Genomic DNA, 19,792 nt, shown 5'->3' on the forward strand with positions numbered 1-19,792 from the left:
CGCTGCAGCTAGAGAAAGCCCGCGTGCAGCTACGAAGACCCAACACAGCCAAAAATTAATTAATTAATTAATTTTAAAAAATCCACTGCAACCATTTCATTCTGGTTGACATGTTTTCTAGTTGTTTGTCATTAAGTCTAATTGTTTAGTGCATAAGACTATGTCAGGGCTCACCTTCTACATCAGGCTTATGTTAATAATTTTATGATGATGCATGTATTAGCTTTTCCAGAAAATGATAACGGTAGCAGAGTTGGGGTGGTTGTGGTGGGATAGCCATCCTGAGAAGTTCAGGTATCTGGGAATTTTACAGCTTCCCCGCTCTGTAGTTACTGGTTTAAAGCTAACCTACAAGACCTTGCTGTGCTCCAGACAGTTTATACAGCATCAGTTAGATGAAGATTGGTTGGTATTATTAAGTAATTATGGGATTTGTTTCTTGGTTTTTGCTCTTTTATGCCTTGTTTATATATTAATTCATATCTGCATAGTGTAGACTACAATTTACAGATTAAATAGGAAAATACTGAAATTAAAAGACTTATGGAATATAGACAGTTGCTTTGATAACTTACTTTAGAATGAAAAGCTTTAGGTTTTCGGAAGCATTATGTCTCAAAGTAAAACTTTCAAATGGAAATAATTTGCTGATTTTTTTGCCACATTGATTTCGGTATTGATGCAAATGTTATTTATAATATCAAAGTGAGGAAATAGTTTTCTCTTGTTTCCCAGGGGACTTAGTAAATTGTGGGATTAATAGCCACCATCTGTTTAATCTCTAATCAATATTTGCTTCAAGAAATATTTATTTGATAAGAAAATACTTGTCCCAAATTGGTATCTTATAGAAGATATACAATAATATAACTGCTTTTAAGTTCTTAGGACCTTTAGATGAAGATTTCTGTGCAGAAGATTTTTACTTGTTGGAAAAGATAACATTGACTAATTTAGTAGAGAAAATTGAAGACATTGTTGAAAATACAGAAGTCAACTCAAAGAAGTAAGTATTTAAGATTGTAAGAGCAATTCATTTTAGAGTTTGGTATTTTGTATCCGATTTTTTCTTTTTAACATTAGAAAATGTTTCAAATACACACAGAAGATATAATAAAAGACATGTAGAGAATATAAAAAAACAGCAGATGATAACCATTTGCTTACCACTACCAAACTGTAGATGTTAATATTTTGTTTTGTCTTGATTGTCCCGTTCTCCTCCCTCCCTAAGAGGTAACCATTTTCTCAAATGTTGTGTGCATGATTCCCATATATGTGCTTATACTTTTGCTTCATATGTAAATATCTATTATTAGTGTTTGTGTTAAAGTCTTGACTTTTTTAGAGGTATGCTATTATACATAGGCTCCTTTTGCAGTCTGCCTCCATAAGAGCTTTATCCATGTTCATGTATATAGAGCGAGCTTATTCATTTCAGTTTCTTTTTAGTATTTCATTTTGTGAATATACTGCAGTTCATTTATATACTCCATTACTGAAGTACAGTTAACTTGGCTTTAGTTTTTTACTATTATGTGAATGCTATCATGAACCTGGTTTACATGTGTCCTTGTACAATGTGTGAGTTTCTCTAGAGTAGACGAGTGTTGTTATTGGGCTGTAGGATAGATGTACCTTCGGCTTTACCAGATGTTGCTAAATTCTGTCCTTCAAAGGAGTTGCAACAATTAACACTGCCACCAGAAATGTGTAAGTGTTTGTTTCCCCAAGTCGTCACCAATACTTGGTGTTACGCAACCTGTTAATTTTTCCTATCTGATGGATGTGAAATTGCATCTTGTTTTAATTTGCACTTCCTTGACTTCTAGCAAAGTTGAGTATCTTTTCATATGATTGTTTTAATTCATGTTTGCTCTTCCTCCAACGTGCCTACAATTTTATGTATTAGAGAGTGTGTGGCCAATAAATAAATACCTTAAGAAAGTTTACGAGTAGATTATGGTTTGGATTAACCCATTTATTTTATGTTTATTAAGTGGCCATTAAATGTAATGCTCTGTGAAAGATATGGTAGGTATTACAAATTAAAATAATATACAGTGTACAGGACCTGTAGTCCAGCAAAACATGTTATAGTAGAGAGATGCTGACAGTACTGACAAGGTTCTCAACCACTCTGACTCTAAATTTCTTTGTTTATAAAATGGAGATGCCTATCTTTTCTCTCTTTCTTTCTTTCTTTTTTGGTGGAGGGGGACATTTCTTAAAGTTCAGCTAACATTTTCTGTTCCAGCATATCATTGAACATATACATTTTCTCTATTATGGATTTTTAAATTTGGTTATATTTAATCCAGGTATTTATTTTGTACAATTTTAGTTTTCAAATGAATTTGAAACCAAAGAAATCTGGGCTTCTCAACTATATTAAAAGTTCTTTGAAAGTAGTTATTCTATCATTTAATTTTTGTTCTTCCTGCTCTTCTTTCTTTCCTACATGGGTCCCAGTGCTTGGATATATAACCAGCACTCAGCAAATATTGACTTGAATTAAATGATTCTCCATATTCTTATAGACACTATTAGGAACACTTATGTGTTTAAATATCATATCAATGATAAGAAAAAATAGGATGACTTTAAAAGCAGCAGTCATTTTACTTTGACAAATTATACAAGTTTGGAAGAAAGGTCATGTATATACAGTTTGTCTATTGGAGATATTTTACATTAAATTCCCCTTTCTTGAGACATTAATTGTGACATAAAATATGGACCTTTCTTTCCCCCCCAAAACTCATTTATCTTGTTTCTCCAGCCTGAGTGACCTTGTTATGAAAATCGATGCCCTTCTTTCCTCTTTACCTAAACATGCATCTCGGCATGATGTCACATTTCTTGAGGAGAATCACAGGTAAGATGTATTAGTGCTGTTTTTCTCCTGACACTGCATCCTATACTGAATTATGGTTACCATATGTATTCACAATACAGCAAAAGTTAAAGTAGAATTAAATTTGTTAGAGAATAAATGTATTTGACAAGATAGGGAAAAGAAATTTTAGTTAATTATATTCTAGCAAATAAATGACATATATATATATACACACAGATATATATATAGGATATGAAGTTTCAAGTAAGTTAAATCTAGTATGATTTGTCTTATTCTCATCTTTCTTCCACATTCAAGATCATTTGGAATTTTTGCAGTATAATCTTTATAAATAATAATATCTTTATATTCTCAATGTATAAAAGGCTCAGTTACTGAAGAATTCTGCTCAATAAAGTGTAGACATGTACAACAGAATATCCCAAACTGTGTTTCATGGAACATTACTCTGAAATGTTGACAGATATCTTCTGAGGGAAAAACTGTAGTCAAGTAAATTTAGAGAATACTGAACCTTTTGGGGTGGAGGAGTGAGATTTTCAGTGTGCATCAGCATATTGACGATTATGAGATGTGGTGTGGCTAAAAGAAAACAAAAGAAAAGTTCATTTTTGGTAAACTCAACAGTTGGGTAACTTATTCATGGAACACTTTTTTTGTTAAAAATTTATTATTTCATAAAAATTAGGTTTCCAAAAAGAGCCATCAGAGAAATAGTGTTTTAGAATAATAAACTAGTTTATAATTTTACTGTATAATACTTCCCCTCTAAGATATATGAAATAAAATTCATCAAGTTCTATCTACATACATAAAATAATCTGAGTCCCCAGCAGGAACTTTTTTTTTTTTAATTTAAAAATTAAGGACCACTTAGAATGGGAAAAAATAATCAGTTAGACATTATGTAACTAAACTATAGACATGTTTTATTTTCTTTTTCTAATCACTGCTCTTATAAAGCTAGAATGAGACAAATTACTTTATCGTAAACTTAAAATGGCTGGCACTTCCTGCTAAGTTTTCTGATTTTATGGTAGATGTGATCTTACATTGCTTCTGTTTACTGTATTACAAGATAACACGTTCTTTGGCTGTAGAAGGTCTATCTTTTGAGGTGTCTTCACACATGTATAGTAGTATCATTCTTAGGAAAAATTACTTTCTAAAGAGAAATTATCTAGCGCTATTGGGAATGAAATTTTTATTTTTTTCAGGTAACTGAGATTCAATACTTTTTTAAGTATTTTAAACAATTTAGTGGAATTCTTTTTGCAAACGTCTTTGATTTCTTAAATACCATATGCTGAAATAATTTAACACAAATTATTCACAACTATCATTGCAAACATTAATCACTATACTGTTACACGGTTATGTTATATTTAGGAACTTTGACGTGTTTGGAAATGTTTATTCCCACATTAAATGTCTGAAACATTTGATCTTTCATAGGTTATTGTTGTTGTAGTCTCTGCTTTCTTTCTTTAGCTCTCACATCAATCAATGTGTCCTGCTGCTTTTAAGCCTTCTTTTATATGGAAGGATATGATGTGACTTTGTGACAGTGGTTTACAATTCTCCAGTTCTTTTCTATTTATTTCTGGGGCATTGTTACGAATATTTATAAGTGGATATGTAGTATATGTGTATTGGTATGCATCTATGTTTATACAATAATACATACTCACCTAATGCCTGCCTTTTTTTAAAGGCAAAGTCAGTAATCTTCCACTTTTCTGAGTTCATGTGTATAATTTAGGTATCTAACTTTTCCTTCTGTGTGTTTACACTTGTTGGTACGATCTATTCATCCACATCAACGTTGGTTGTATGGCATAGCGTGAGCTTTCTTGTCAAAAAAAAAAAAAAAAGAACAGCTTTTTGATCCCAGTCTACCACTTACCTAGCTATGTGACCTCTCTTAGCCTCAGTTTCTTAGTCTATAAAATATAGATGATGATCCCTACCCTTCAGGGGTTTTATGAGATTCAGGCCTACTGTCTCAAGTATAGTAGATCTTTATTTAATGCGTTGTAGCTATGTGTGTTTGTTACACAAATAACGAGGTGCTTCTCACAACTTGGAAATAAGAGAACTAAGATTGAACCTGAAAGTTAAGCCATAAAATCAACTCGTATTAATCAGGGGAGAAATGTGAATACTTACCTTAAATGTAGGATCCATGTCAGCAAGACTTAATGATAATCTGATTGAAGGTCTTAATTTATTGAAGAAACAATGACTTTGTTGGATTTCATTTGTGTTGGAAGCCTAGAGAAAGAGAGAAGCACATTAGCAATGCTGGGCTGTGTAGTCCGGGTCAGTCAGAGCAGTAGAATCACTGTTGCACACACACATGCGTGTGTGGTGTATATGTACGCATATGTATATTGGGAAGTGTATAGATAAGAATTTATGTATGTATGTATGCGTGAATGAATGAATTGTTATAGGATTTGACGTTACACAATTGTGGGAGCTGGTTAAGTAGTCTCTGTAAGGCTGTTGACTTTTCGATACTGGAACTTTAAGTTCACAGGGCAGGCAATTAGGAAGAGAGGTAGCTGTCAAGATGGGAGAGAGTAAGAGAGAGTTGTCAAGAGCAAGCTGGAATCCCACAAGTGTGGACTGAAACCTGTGTCAGTTCTTGTTGCCTCTGACCTTCGTGCATAGCAGGTGTCCTGCAGAAGATGGGAGCCCTATCACAGTGCTAAACACACATACGTGACCTAGGAGTCAGAGAGTAGAAGGAGGACCTTGGGGAAGGTAGAACCAGTGGGGGCCTCAGGCCAACGACGTTGAGTCAGCAGATCAGTAACAAAGTGTGTGAGCTAGAGAATGGTTGCCGCCCCCTCCTGCCCTCCAGATATCCTGAGAATCTCTCTTCTGGCCCACCCACCAGAAACGTGAAGGAAAGGGAATTCTGGAAAATGTCCTTCAGCCTAACCAACACACATACTACACAGGTGATGGGAACTATGGGATTCTGATTCACAGAACCTCACAGAATTGGTAGTAGTCTGGGGGAAAAAACTTAAAGTAGCTGTCAACAGATGCCTACTTTAGCCATAGTAATGTCTCATGAAGCATATAGAAAACAACCACTTTTGACTAGTGCTACAAGTATGACAGTAATTTGTAAAATTTTCACCAAGGAAACTAAAGGAATTAACCATTGTAGATAGTCTCTTTAATTTAAAACATCCGATTTGTAGCCCTAGTTTCTAGCAGCAATTATCTACCAGGATTTGTTGTCTGATTCTGACACTCCCGTTTAAACATTATTAACTCTTATCAACTGCATATAAAATAAAGTGTCTTTCATCTCTCTAGGTCAGAAGACCCATATTTGAAGGGAATTTTACATTAGCTTTTATTTGATTGCTGAGAAGTTATTTCACTGCAGAAGTCTAGATATTTATAGTCTTCTTGTACCAAAGAAGACTAAGATCCCTGTAGTCTTACAGGGGTACAGTTTGATTTGGTAAAATCTTTTTACCTTTGTAATATGTAAGATATTTAATTTATACATCTCCAGAAAAACTGATTTCCTGTTATTGTAGTGTTAAAACAGTAATCAATTGGACTGTTCTGTACTTTTAATTAAATACATCCTTTAAACTTTTCATTAAATTAAATATAGAATGGATTATCTCCTACTGGCCTTTTCTGTGCTTTTAATGATTTTCCCAACATTTTCCTTTAAAGATTAGTCCGTCTTCTAACTTAGATCCGTGAAATTCAAAAACGGAAAGGTCAGAGGGGAGGAGGTGTGGAGAGGATGACTTAGGTCAAAATAATATGAAAAATTTGGGTGTTTTTCCCCTGAGCTTTCCTGTTATAATATGTTGGGTTTTTAAAACTAGTAAGTTTAATAGAAGTACTGAATAGTTAATTCTGTCATTCTCAAATCTGAGAAAATATATTTAACACAGAAGCATCTTTGTTTTATTTATTTATTTATTTATTTATTTATTTATTTTTGGCTGTGTTGGGTCTTCGTTTCTGTGCTAGGGTTTTCTCTAATTGCAGCGAGAGGGGGCCACTCTTCATCGCGGTGCGCGGGCCTCTCACTATCGCAGCCTCTCTTGTTGCGGAGCACAGGCTCCAGACGCACAGGCTCAGTAGTTGTGGCTCACGGGCCCAGTTGCTGTGCGGCGTGTGGGATCTTCCCAGACCAGGACTCAAAGCCGTGTCCCCTGCATTGGCAGGCAGATTCTCAACCGCTCTGCCACCAGGGAAGCCCCTGTTTTATTTTTTTACATTGTATGATCCATGAGAATTTGGGGGGCTTAAAATGATAAAGTTTTTTCACTATCATAGCATTGTTCTTTGAAGAGTTTTTAAAAAATCATTCGTCCATAATTTCTTACTTTCATTTTCTCTAATCTTTGCAGCTTTCTAATTTATTGAACACAAACATTAAACTTTTAAATTTGCATTTCCTTCTGTGAAATAACCAGGATTTTTAATCCAGTGAAAAAGAAAGAAATTTATAAGAATGTACGTAGCTAAGATTAATTAGGCAATTGAATAAACTTAACTGATCAGTGTTCATCTTTTATTTTTCTAGCATTATAAAGATAAATTCTCAGCAGAATGATATGTCCTTTGATGTCATTGCTATTGTTGATCCATTGACAAGAGAGGCACAGAAGATGGCACAGTTATTGATTGTAAGATATCATATTTTATTAAATATTATATATATTTATTATATGATATATACTACTTTTATTTTGAAATTTATAATCTCTTCAGGTCTGTTTTCAAGTATAATCAAATGTCTGCTCTTGATTCTTTCATACAGCATTCTAAATAGATTGTCATATTTCAGTGTAGAAAATGAAATGATAGAGGTATGCCTGTGGTGTTATGGCAGTACCAGGTTAGGTGTTAATGTGGACGTAATTGCTGTCCCCATCGCCCCCAAAATTCATATGTTAAAGCCCTATCCCCAATGTGACTGTATTTGGAAATAGGGCCTTGGGGAAGTAGTTAAGGTTAAATGAAATCCTATGGGTTGGGCTGTAATGCAGTAGGATCGATAGCCTTGTAAGAAGAGGAGAAGAGAGATCTTTCTCTCCTCACAAACATAAAAAAGAGTTCATGTGAGTACACCACCACCTGGCAGCCGTCTACAAGCCAGGAAAAGAACCCTCTCCAGAAACTGAATATGCCAGCACCCTGACATGAAATAAAGTTCTGTTGTTCAAGCCACCCAGCGTTTTGTTATGGCAGCCTGAGCTAACTAATACAAGCGTCTTCCCATCATCATCTTTCTTACCCCAGGTGTGGGGAGAATGGCTTCTGGAGAAGCTGATGTCTAAGTGTAATTAGTATAATAACCTTAAAGTATAATAAGTAACATTAGCCAAACAGGTGAAGCTAGTGGAAGAAAGAACATGAAGGCTATGTTCGAGAGGTTTGGCCACTGTAACAGGAGCAAAGTAACGGTACCTTCAAGTCTGAAGTTGATTTCTGTCATCTCCCCATCCCACTGTAAGCCACTGGAGTTGCCAAGGCAGCTCCACACGTGAGGGACTCAGACATCTTCTGTACTGTTCAGCCATCCTCATGAAGCAGCTTGTTTCCAGCAGTCTAAGATCACAACATCATCTCTGTATTTGTGCAGCGGGAAGGGAAGAACAAGGGCCCAACCCCAAACATATTCCATCCAGTTGCATCCCTCTGACCAGAATGTAGCCAGCCAGCCAGCCAGCTGCACCTGGTCACAGGATTCTTCCCCTAGGCAAGTAGAGGAGAATGAGTCTTAGGAGACAGATAGCAGACTCTGAAAGGACATTATGTGGCTTATCCTTGTACTGAAAATTTTAAAAATTCAAATTGTGATGCCGCTTTCAGTAGCTTAAATTTGAATAAGCTAGTTATGTTGGAAGGCTCTATTTTTTTTTCTGATGATGTTTAAAATTTTGGGATACTTCTATTTGAAATTACTCAATACTGTTTCTTTTAAAGACACATCACAAAATATTCTCAGAAGAGGAAACTATTTGTTCTTTGACAGTTTACTTTTGGAAACAGGCAAAAGTAATTAGATATTAAGCCTGGTGAAAATGTAGATGATCAAGCTGGGTCATACTGGTGTATATTCTATCAAAATTTCAAAAGTTTCTCTCAGAAATTAGTTTGCCTTTTCAAATCAAATAGGAAAAATGGGTGATAGGTATCTGTTATAAATGCATTTATTAATGTGTACAAATAATTTTGGAAACCCGTTGCCATTCTGCCTATTCAGTGTATAATCAGGGCAAACTTCATTCCACAGCTGATTTACTTGCCTCATTCTTTCTTTCTGCATTTGTATGCCTTCAAACTTCAACTTCTTTAGACACACTATTCCTATTAGTCTCTAGAAAACAGAGATCAGTAATCATACCTATGAGGAATGGAGGTAGTACGATTCCCTATTCCTATGGGGATTCATTATCCAAAAAAACATTGCTTACCTCTGAAGCTTTTATGTAAACATAGAATTTAGGAATAAGAAGTATGGGTTATACAGAAATATAAAATATGGAATTGCATTCCAGTTTACATCATTGGTAACAGTAGCATACTTTGTTTCTGAGCAACTCAGAACCTCACACAGCATATTATTTCTTACTGTAGAGAAAATGTATGCTGTAAATTTGTGCTATAAAGCACAAATTAATTTACTGGAAAAAATGGTCAGTGTCGCATTTAACACTTGGAAGAAACAGTGGCTCAGCAGCCTCCGTTGTAGCTAATAGGAGTGATAGAATGGGAATTAAAACTCACAGCTCTTAAATCCTTGGTCTGTACATTCTAATTTCTCCTCGAACCTGTATCCTTTCCCTTCCATGTATCTGTTTTAGTCTTCTCCTTTTACCTATGTCCTTTGTTGTCTGATATCTTTCAAATCTTCACTGACTTGTTGCCTGTATGGAGGTGGGGACTATCAACATTAATAATTCTCCTACTTCAGTGCTCTCGGGCAGGGGTCCCCAACCCCGGGCCACGGACCAGTAGCGGTCCGTGGCCTGTTAGGAACCAGGCCGCACAGCAGGGGGTGAGCGGCGGGTGAGCGAGAAAAGCTTCCTCTGTATTTACAGCCGCTCCCCATCGCTCACAATCCCACCTGAGCGCCGCCTCCTGTCAGGTCAGCGGTGGTATTAGGTTCTCAGGAGCGCGAACCCTACTGTGAACTGCGCGTGAGAGGGGTCTAGGTTGCGCACGCCTTATGAGAATCTAATGCCTGATGATTTGAGGTGGAGCTGAAGCGGTGATGCTAGCGCTGGGGAGTGGCTGCAAATACAGATTATCACTAGCAGACAGGTTTGACTGCACAGAGACCATAATAATCAGTTGCTTGCAGACTCATATCAGAACCCTACCAGTGAGTGGCAAGTGACAACAAGCTCAGGGCTCCCACTGATTCTGCATTACGGTGAGTTGTATAATTATTTCACTATATATTACAATGTAATAATAATAGAAATAAAGTGACAGTGAATGCAATGCACTTGGATCATTCCAAAACTACCCCCCACCCCGGTCTGTGGAAAAATTGTCTTCCACGAAACCAGTCCCTGTTGCCAAAAAGGTTGGCGACCGCTGCTCTAGGGAAATAAAAAGAAAAGAGAGTATTTTATCTGTATGTAGCCAAGACCTTCCTACATCTTTTACAGTGTAGATGAAATTCCAAAAGGATCAGGGCACCCTCGCCATCGTTGTTGTGAGGTCACCACTTTGTCTTTCAAGTCAAGGTTCTAATAATTATTTTACTTGTTCTTCAGTAGTAAGGAAATTTGGATACCAGTAAAGAAAGTCACACTAGGCAAAAGGTAGGCAGCATAACCTTTGGGCAGTGAAATCAACTGTGTGGATTCAAATCTTACTTCTGCCGTGACTTGCTGTGTGATCTCGGGCAAATTACTACCTCTGTCTGTGCCTCAGCTGTGTAAAAGTAGCTACCTCAAAAGGATGTTGTGTGAATCAGATGAGATAACGGATGTCAAGTATTAATGTAGTAGCTGGTAGATAGTCAATGCGCCGTAAGTGTTAGCTATTAATTTCAAATATGGAAATCTTTTCTAATAGGTACTTGGCAAGATTATCAACATGAAGATAAAATTGTTCATGAACTGTAGGGGTAAGCTTTCAGAAGCCCCTTTAAAGAGGTGGGTCTATGTGAACATAATTTCATTTTGAAAAATTTGCAAATGCTAAAAGGAAAAAAAGGAACATAATTACTGCATGTGTTGTTTTTGTCTTCACAAAATGTTTAACTGAAATAGATCAGAAGATCAGAGATAACTTATTAACCTTAATTGATATAAAACTAAAGTAACCTAACCAGTAAAATTGACCCAGTCTAATTACAGAATTTACATGGATTTGTGTTCATCCATGGGTGTTTTTAAAAATGTGATCTAGGAATACCTATTTAGACGTATACAGTGTGGGGCTTCCCTGGTGGCGCAGTGGTTGAGAATCCGCCTGCCGATGCGGGGGACACGGGGGTTTGTGCCCCGGTCCGGGAGGATCCCACATGCCGCGGAGCGGCTGGGCCCGTGAGCCATGGCCGCTGAGCCTGCGCGTCCGGAGCCTGTGCTCTGCAACAGGAGAGGCCACAGCAGTGAGAGGCCCGCGTACCGCAAAAACAAGCAAACAAACAAACAAACAAAAGAAATATACAGTGGGCTCAGCAACATGGACGGACTTAGAGATTATCATACTAAGTGAAGTAAGTCAGAAAGAGAAAGACAAGTACCATATGATATCATAATATGTGGAATCTAACGTATGATACAAATGAACCTATCTACAAAACGTAGACAGACTCACAGATACAGAGAACAGACTTGTGGTTTTCAAGGAGGAGGAGTTGGGGGAGGGATGGATTGGGAGTTCAGGGTTAGCAGATACGAATTATTATATATGGAATGGATAAACAACAAGGTCCTACTGTGTAGCACAGGGAGCTATATTTAATATCCTGTGATAAACCAGAATGGAAAAGAATATAAAAAAGAATATATATACAGTATACGCATAACTTATCCATTTGTTTTGGATCCTTGCTTTATCACATAGTTCCTGGTTCTGTATCTCTAACCTCTCTACTAGCCCTCTTCTTTCAGTCTTAAGAATTATTCAATTTTTAAAAAGAAATAAACTTAACTTCCTCTCCTCTGGTGCCCTGGCTTTTCCTCCTCTTCTCCAGTCTTTATCATCTCAGCTTTGCAGACGTGTGGCCAAGCCCCCTCTTCATCTCTCATTCACCGGTACCTCCACTGAAGCTGGGCTTTAACTGAATCACAAAGAAATTGCTGTTTGCAACATCCATGGGATACTTCTTACCTAGTGATGTTTCTGCTGCATTTGACAGTACCAGCTACTTGGTTTGGACTGTGTTCTCTCCAGGGTCTCCTCTTACCCACTCTTCTTTTTTGACTCTGCCGGCCTGCCTGCCATAGGCAGCTTCACGGCTGCCAGTGATGAGCGCCCCTGGGGTCACACTCAGCGTACGTTCTCCTTGAGTGCGGGCTGCACCTGGTGATTTGCTTTCAGTGAACAGAATATGGCAAAAGCGATGGAATGTCTCCTCTGCAATTAGGTTGTAAGAGGCTGTGACTTTTGTCTTGCTGGCATTCTCTCTCTCTTGCTCTTGCGTGCTTCTCTACGCTTGCTGGAGATGCCCTTGTGGCAAGGACTGAAGGAGGACTCCAGCCAACCACTAGTGAGGAGCTACTGCCCTCATGCCAGTGGACCTTGAGGAACTGCAGGAGCCTAGGAGTGGATCCTTCCCCCATGGAGCCTTGAGATAACCACAGCACAGCGGACACCTTGATTGTAGTCCCAGAATAGTGAAAGTCAATGTTCTTAGTATTATAACTATTTCTTATTATGTAAGATACTAGGGCGTGAGGCTAAATACATTAAGATTGCTGGTACTTCTAAAAGCTCTATTAATAAGCAGCTGCTTTAAACTCACTCCTGTTTGTTTTTAATTGCACTTTTTGAATTAGTACCAGAATTTAACTTAAATTTTACTTGCTTTCTGGTTATCATTTCTCTTCATGTTCTTAATGGTGCTAAGAGCTAATAAAAATCACTAAAAATAGACCATGCTCAAACTTTGAAGAAGGATCAGTGAGTGAATACAGATCATAAACTGCTGGAACCCGCATAAGTCAGTATATCTTAAAGGGATTCTAATCGTGTTCATTAAGAAATAATTAACAAGGGTATATAATATACACAGTCTTAAAATAGATAACAGTGTAAACAAAATAATGATTGCCTACCATTTACATAAGCATTAACTTCAGTATAGCGTGTTTTTAGTCTTTAAGACTTTAGTGTGTTTTAAATCTTTAGTGTGTTTTTAACTTAAGACTTTCTGGTCATGTTTTTAAGCCATTTTCAGTTTTAAAATAGTTTAGAAGAAATCTCAGTTTTGGTCACACTATGTATTTTATTTATGTTCTACCAACAGCTTCTACCGTTTTGTTCTGGAACCGGAACTGACATTACCACCTAATGATGTTACTGGACCAGTGGCAAAATTCTTGGATATCCCTGAATCACCCCTTCTAACCCTCAACATGATTACTCCTGAAAGCTGGTTGGTTGAAACAGTACACAGCAACTGTGACCTTGATAATATTCATTTAAAGGATGTAAGTTACAAAGAAAGAGGAATAGGATAAATTCTTATGAGCTATTATTCCTGTACCAAGCGCATACTCACTGCTCACCAGAATTTTCTCCTTTATGATTCTAGGTCCTGATCCAGTCTTTCCTTTGATTTTCGAGTTTCCCTAACTTCCAAATTCAGCTTCTCTGGTTTTATGGGTTCTTAAATGCCCTCACTGTTTTTGTTGCTTCAGAAGTGCTACCCTAAGATGAACAATGTAGAAACTATGGAGACAGATGAATGGCAGTTTAGGACAAAACCATTAAGTACCTTTGCCCTTCAGGTTTTGTTTTTAACTCAGAGAGGAACAGTTTCATCTGAAATTCTTTTTTGCCCCACAGCTCATAGCCAGAGAAAGCAGTTCTAATGAGATGAGGGTAGAAAGCAGGAAAAAGTTTGCTTATATACTTCGGGCTGAGTGCATTCTTTCCCACCACCTCCAGTGTGACCCTTGTCCAGTAAATGACCGGACTTCTCTTCCCCACCTGTAGTCATTCAATCCACAGCACACACACACACACAAAACAAAAGCACCGACAGGAGACTATTTTATAATATTCGGAGTCTTTCCAAACATTCTATTCAAAATTGGAAGGGCATTCAGAAAGCACAAAAAAAAAAACCAGAAGCATTTTAGGAGAGTTTACCTAGAAGACAGGTATCTAGAAACTGGGGTGGCTGGGGGCAGTGCTTCCTTCTCACTGTCCTCCCCGTTGCCCGGTCCTGCACAGCCTCTGACCTATTTCCAGTTCTGCATTTGACAGCTCCTTCAGAAGGTAGCCATTACCTTGACCCAGGCATAAACATTTTACCTCTAATAATTTGGTGAAGGTTGTTCATTATTTGTTTCTCATGCTTTTCACGTGTCACCTTTTGTCTAAAGATTTTCCTTCTAGGCAGCTTTCTTCTGATTCACTCATGTGTAGATCCTGTGGGATCCTGAGTCACTTCCCTGGAACATACTCACTTATACGACCAACTTTACCCACCCGGAGAAGAACCTAAAACTCAGTCATAGCAATCATCTGAAATCGGTCCTTCAAATTGAGGGAAAAAATAGAAAGAGAGCAAAACAATGAAATCCATGAGGGAAAGTTCAGAAGTGAATTTGGCATGAAGTAAAAAAAATCCTGTTTCCTCCGTGATTAGTTGGATCTCTGTTGGTCTGTTGGTTCTTCATTAAGAGAGTTCAGCAATATATATCAGTAAATAACTTTAAAGATTCTAACCAAAAGGGTAAAAAGTTTGCGGTGGGAGAATTAATGCAGCTTAAAGTTTTTAAATTGAGTCTGCTGGTAAAAAAATTTTAGTTTCTGTTGTACAGTTAATAGAGATTAAACATTTTGTTGTGAGTGGCAAATATAGCAATGCCTTTTTAGAACCTATTTGAATGAACAGTATTTTAGAAGACGAAAATAAACAAATAATTTCCCCTATTGTCGTAGATTATATGAGTGAACAAAAGGAAATTACAAATTCTACCAGCTGTAAAAGTTAACTACCTCTAAGGCTCTTCTCTTCCACTCTGTGCTGTACATACTTACAGTATTACCTGCAACTATCCTAGAAATATATGAAATAACAAAGACATGTGCTCAAGTAGAAAGAAGGAGTTGTAGGTAAAGGAAAAAAGTGAGACTAATAATGAGAGATGTGTCACTACACACTAGCTTGTATAGTCAGTACTCCTTGCTACATCTAATTCCCGAACATTATATAACCACCTGAAAAAAGCTTGATCTAGAAAGATTCTTCCTTCCCAGGTCTTTGTTCACATGGTTTATTGCACAGCCGGCATTAATGCCATTATTAAAGGTGACAAAAGTGGTTCTAGGAAAGCTTAAAGTGTGACAGTTACTTTTGCCTGGAGTTCAGAGGTGGTTCTCAGAGCTTGTAACTAGAACTGCATCCAAAGACTCTCTGGTTATATTTCATCATAGCCTTTACCTGACAGATGTCAAAATACCTGAAACAATAGTGATTGTTTACCCAGTAAAGAGGAAGTGAGTAAGTAAAAGATTGCTGAAGGAAAATGGTATGTGGCTATGTTAAAAGGAATTCACAGAAAAATGCATTAGCCCCTTTTGAAATATAAATAAATTATATGCCTTTATTGACAAGGCATTCATTACCAATGTAAATGTCAAAGAATTCCTATTTGAATGCCATAGATAATATTAATAAACCCAAATGTTAATCTTTATAATCAAACTTACACTTTTATTAAAGGAGGAAGCTAAATTCTTAACTATTCAGTCACAGAACAATACAATAAACACTTCTATTTAGAAATACTAATATGCACCAAAGTTATATTGGAAAGGTATTAAATTCATGTCTCATGTCAATAGTTAATATTTAGAACAGATAAATAAAAATATAAAGGAGATGTAAACATCAAAAAAGATCACTAGCTTTCCTATTCTTGCTAAAAATAAACCTTGATAATAGGAACTAATTTAACTCAAATCACCTTTATGAAATTATTATAAAACTTTAAATATTCACAAAATTATAAATACTCACCAGAAAGTACTCTTTGAAAAATGAATTTGCTATTTTTAGTGTTGTGGTTTGAATAAGTCAACACAATTGATGTCTGTTATACAAATATATAAGGAAGAGAAATTTTCACATTAATGTATTATAAATGAAGATATTATTTAGTCACAAACTGATTGAATGTATTTGAACTCTGCCCTGATATCTAATTCATAATTTAAAATAGTTAAGCTTTACTTCATAATCCCTCTGGGGTAGTTTCCTTGTCTGTAAAGTGAAGGAGCTAAGCTGGATGATCTCTAGGATTTCTCATATTCTGAGACTATCCCATAGAAATCTTTCTATCCAAAATGCTGTAAGGATTGTGGATACAGGTTAATGAAGTATATGAAGTTCATCATTAGAGTAGTAATAACTCAACAACTAATTCAGAGCTCAACTAAAGTCATTGAAACAAATGCTATTTTCGAACAAGTTACTTATTTCATGTTCTTAAAAACAGTAAAATTATAAGAACAGGGCTCAAGAAAGAAATACTGTACACAAGTGCTATAATTATTTCTGTAGTAATTATAGTCAAAGAAAAACAACTATACAGTACAGAATATTTTCAAATACTCTGTATGCTAAACATCATTAAAAGTAGTATCAAAAACCTCGTAGTGTGAAATAAAATTAGAGATAGATAGCATCATTGTCTTATCTGCTCAACAGAATTTGCCAGACTATATAAAAATCACTTACCATTTGATTTATTTTTATGTTTGGTTATGTTTTTCATGTGATGTAGAGAAAAAACTTTCTCCCTAAAATATTTATTATAACATTTGCAATAGAGTAAAATCTGGAAACATTTGGAATGTCCAGCCATTTAAAAGGATGTTTTAAAAAGAGGACATGGGGCTTCCCTGTTGGCACAGTGGTTGAGAGTCCGCCTGCCGATGCAGGGGACGCGGGTTCGTGCCCCGGTCCGGGAAGATCCCACATGCCGCGGAGCGGCTAGGCCCATGAGCCATGGCCGCTGAGCCTGCGCGTCCGGAGCCTGTGCTCCGCAACGGGAGAGGCAACAGCAGTGAGAGGCCCGTGTACCGCAAAAATAAAAAAAAATTAAAAAATAAATAAATAAAGGACTTGTTCTTAGAAAACTATATTTAATGAAAAAGGTTATACTTTCTTAGAAAAAAATTATGGAGCAAAAGTAGAAATCAGTGCATTGACGTGTATATGAATGTTTAGTCTGTAGGTAGTTTCTATTTTTTCCCTTTTACACTTTCTTATATTTGCTAAATTTTCTTTAATGAGCATATGTTTTTTTGAATGCAAAACAATTCACCGTTAATTGTTTTTAATTGCAAGAAAGGTGATAATGATGACAAGTTGGCCTTCTTGCCAGGTCTGAAGCAGGAGCTCGAGGGCACAGCCGACGAAGCAGATTCTTTGAGTGCTGCAACTTACCGAGCCGCCCATCCATTCTCACATCTCTCCTGCTTGCGATTTTGGTGCATGTATCGTGATGTTGGAGTAGAGCTGATGTCATGGGAAAGGAAGAAAATTCATCATGAGCTTTAGTGTTCAAGAAGTTGATTCAGCTATTAGGTTCACTTGTCTAAAAGAAAGACTTGAGGTTGCCCCCAAAAATATATTGGCTAATATTAAAATAATCACATATACTTATTACAAAATTTACATTATGAGAATTACTAACACCAAAAACAATGACATATTTCCTCCGTAGATTGAGAAAACTGTCACAGCAGAATATGAACTAGAATATCTACTGCTCGAAGGACATTGCTTTGACATAATCACAGAAGAACCTCCTTGGGGTCTGCAGTTTACACTGGGCACAAAAAATAAACCTGTTGTCGTTGATACAATAGTGATGGCCAATCTTGTAAGTATTATACATACTCAATGGATGATACTTAATTAGATGTTTTGGTGAAATCCTCCAAGTTTTCCTAATAATATGAAGTAATTTGTATCCTACTGTTACTGAACAGCTCCCAGAAAAAAATCCTTGAATAAGGTAATTAAATAAAGCGAACATGAAGAGAGTCATACTTTCAGAATGTGCTTTTAAGGTTATTGCAGAGTCTTCTTCCTTGGAATTCATTTATAGAAATCATTCGTTCCACAGTTAGTAAACACTTATCTTGGAGTATTCATGAATAATCTTTCTTAAACAATTGGACCTCATTTTCATTCATATAACTATGATCATGTTTTTCTCATCTTAAAAGGGATATTTTCAATTAAAAGCAAACCCAGGTGCTTGGATACTGAAATTACGCCAAGGAAAATCTGAAGACATCTATCAAATAGTTGGGTGAGTTATATAAACCACTTGCAAATTTTTATATATAAATAAGTTTTTAGTGTGATATGACCAAGATCATCAAAACAACTAAAATACTCACAAATACCATTAGTATAAAACAAAAACTTCTTATAAAACTGTGACATTTGTTCCTATCATTGTTTTATTTCAAAATATAAAGGTATGACTGAAGTATACATCTTGTTCTTTACTCCATCTCCTAATTTTCTATAGACTTTTCCATGTGTTAACATAATGAACATATTTATCATTTAATGACTATATAGTATGTATAGCATCTTATATAGCAAAGCCATTATCTGTGAGTTATGTTCAGTTTTTCATTTTTATAAATAAGAATGGTTTCTTTCATAGTAAATTTCCTACTCATTAATGAGTCTAATATAAAGCAGGGATCATCACGCTTTTTCTATTAGGAGCCAATAGTAAATATTTAATGTTTGAGGGCACATATGATTTTTGTCAATATTTTCTTTTTCAACAACCATGTTCGAATGTAAAAATCATTTTTAGCACAGGGGCCATACAAAAATAAGCCACCAACTTGTTATTGCTCACCAGCCATCGTTTGCCAGCACCTGGTAAACTCTTTTTTGTACCCCTTAATATCTGTAGTGTTCATTTATTTCAATAAGTATTTATTGGGCACCTATGATTATAACAAGCAGTGTGCTTAACAAAGGTAATATATGGGCAGGGGTTATTCAATGCTTTTTTCCCCTTTTCCTTATAGTGCCTAGAACATAGTGTCATTCAACAAACATGCTTAATAATTTAAGCATACAAAGCTGGGAATGCTGAATTCTTCTTTTTAAATCTTTTTTTTTATTGAATGAAAAATTCTTTAAATTCTATAGTGCTTTACAATTTTCAAAAGTTTCACACACACTATTTCATGTAATCCCATAATAACCCTTTTCTTCCCTATCCCTATAGTGCCCCCCTTTCCCTCTCCCCACTGGTAACCACTAGTTTGTTCTCTCTCTATATTTGTCAGTCTGCTTTTTTTAAATATTATTCACTAGTTTATTGTATTTTTTAGATGCCACATATAAGTGATATCATACAATATTTGTCTTTCTCTGACTACTTCACTTAGTATAATGCTCTCCAAGTCTGTCCATGTGCCTGCAAATGGCAAAATTTTATTTGTTTTTAAAGGCTGAATAGTATATGTGTGTGTGTGTATACACACACACACACACACACACACACACACAACACAGCTTCTTTATCCATTCATCTGTTGATGGACACTCAGGTTGCTTCCATGTCTTGGCAATTATAAACAATGCTGCTGTGAACACTGGGGTGCCAGGACTGGAATTGCTGGATCATATGGTAATTCTATTTTTAGTTTTCTGAGAAACCTCCATACTGTTTTCCACAGTTGGCTGTA

General features: G+C 36.2%; 1 protein-coding gene across 6 annotated transcripts in view; it reads left to right on the forward strand.

The window, feature by feature from the left end:
- Window positions 1-19,792, forward strand: part of UGGT2 (UDP-glucose glycoprotein glucosyltransferase 2) — a 172,054-nt gene that overhangs the window by 106,736 nt on the left and 45,526 nt on the right. For all 6 annotated transcript variants that reach the window (XR_010937087.1, XR_010937088.1, XR_010937090.1 and 3 more), the window contains 7 exons: window positions 882-1,006; window positions 2,783-2,878; window positions 7,437-7,539; window positions 10,949-11,028; window positions 13,350-13,533; window positions 17,788-17,946; window positions 18,296-18,381. Coding sequence is in view for 2 of the 6 variants with exons in the window: in XM_067713891.1 (XP_067569992.1) it covers window positions 882-1,006; window positions 2,783-2,878; window positions 7,437-7,539; window positions 10,949-11,028; window positions 13,350-13,533; window positions 17,788-17,946; window positions 18,296-18,381 (833 nt within the window). In the remaining 4 variants the exon portion in view is untranslated. The remainder of the gene's footprint in view (window positions 1-881; window positions 1,007-2,782; window positions 2,879-7,436; window positions 7,540-10,948; window positions 11,029-13,349; window positions 13,534-17,787; window positions 17,947-18,295; window positions 18,382-19,792) is intronic.

The sequence above is a fragment of the Pseudorca crassidens genome, chromosome 18 (genome assembly GCF_039906515.1).
Source record: "Pseudorca crassidens isolate mPseCra1 chromosome 18, mPseCra1.hap1, whole genome shotgun sequence".
NCBI lineage: Eukaryota > Metazoa > Chordata > Mammalia > Artiodactyla > Delphinidae > Pseudorca > Pseudorca crassidens.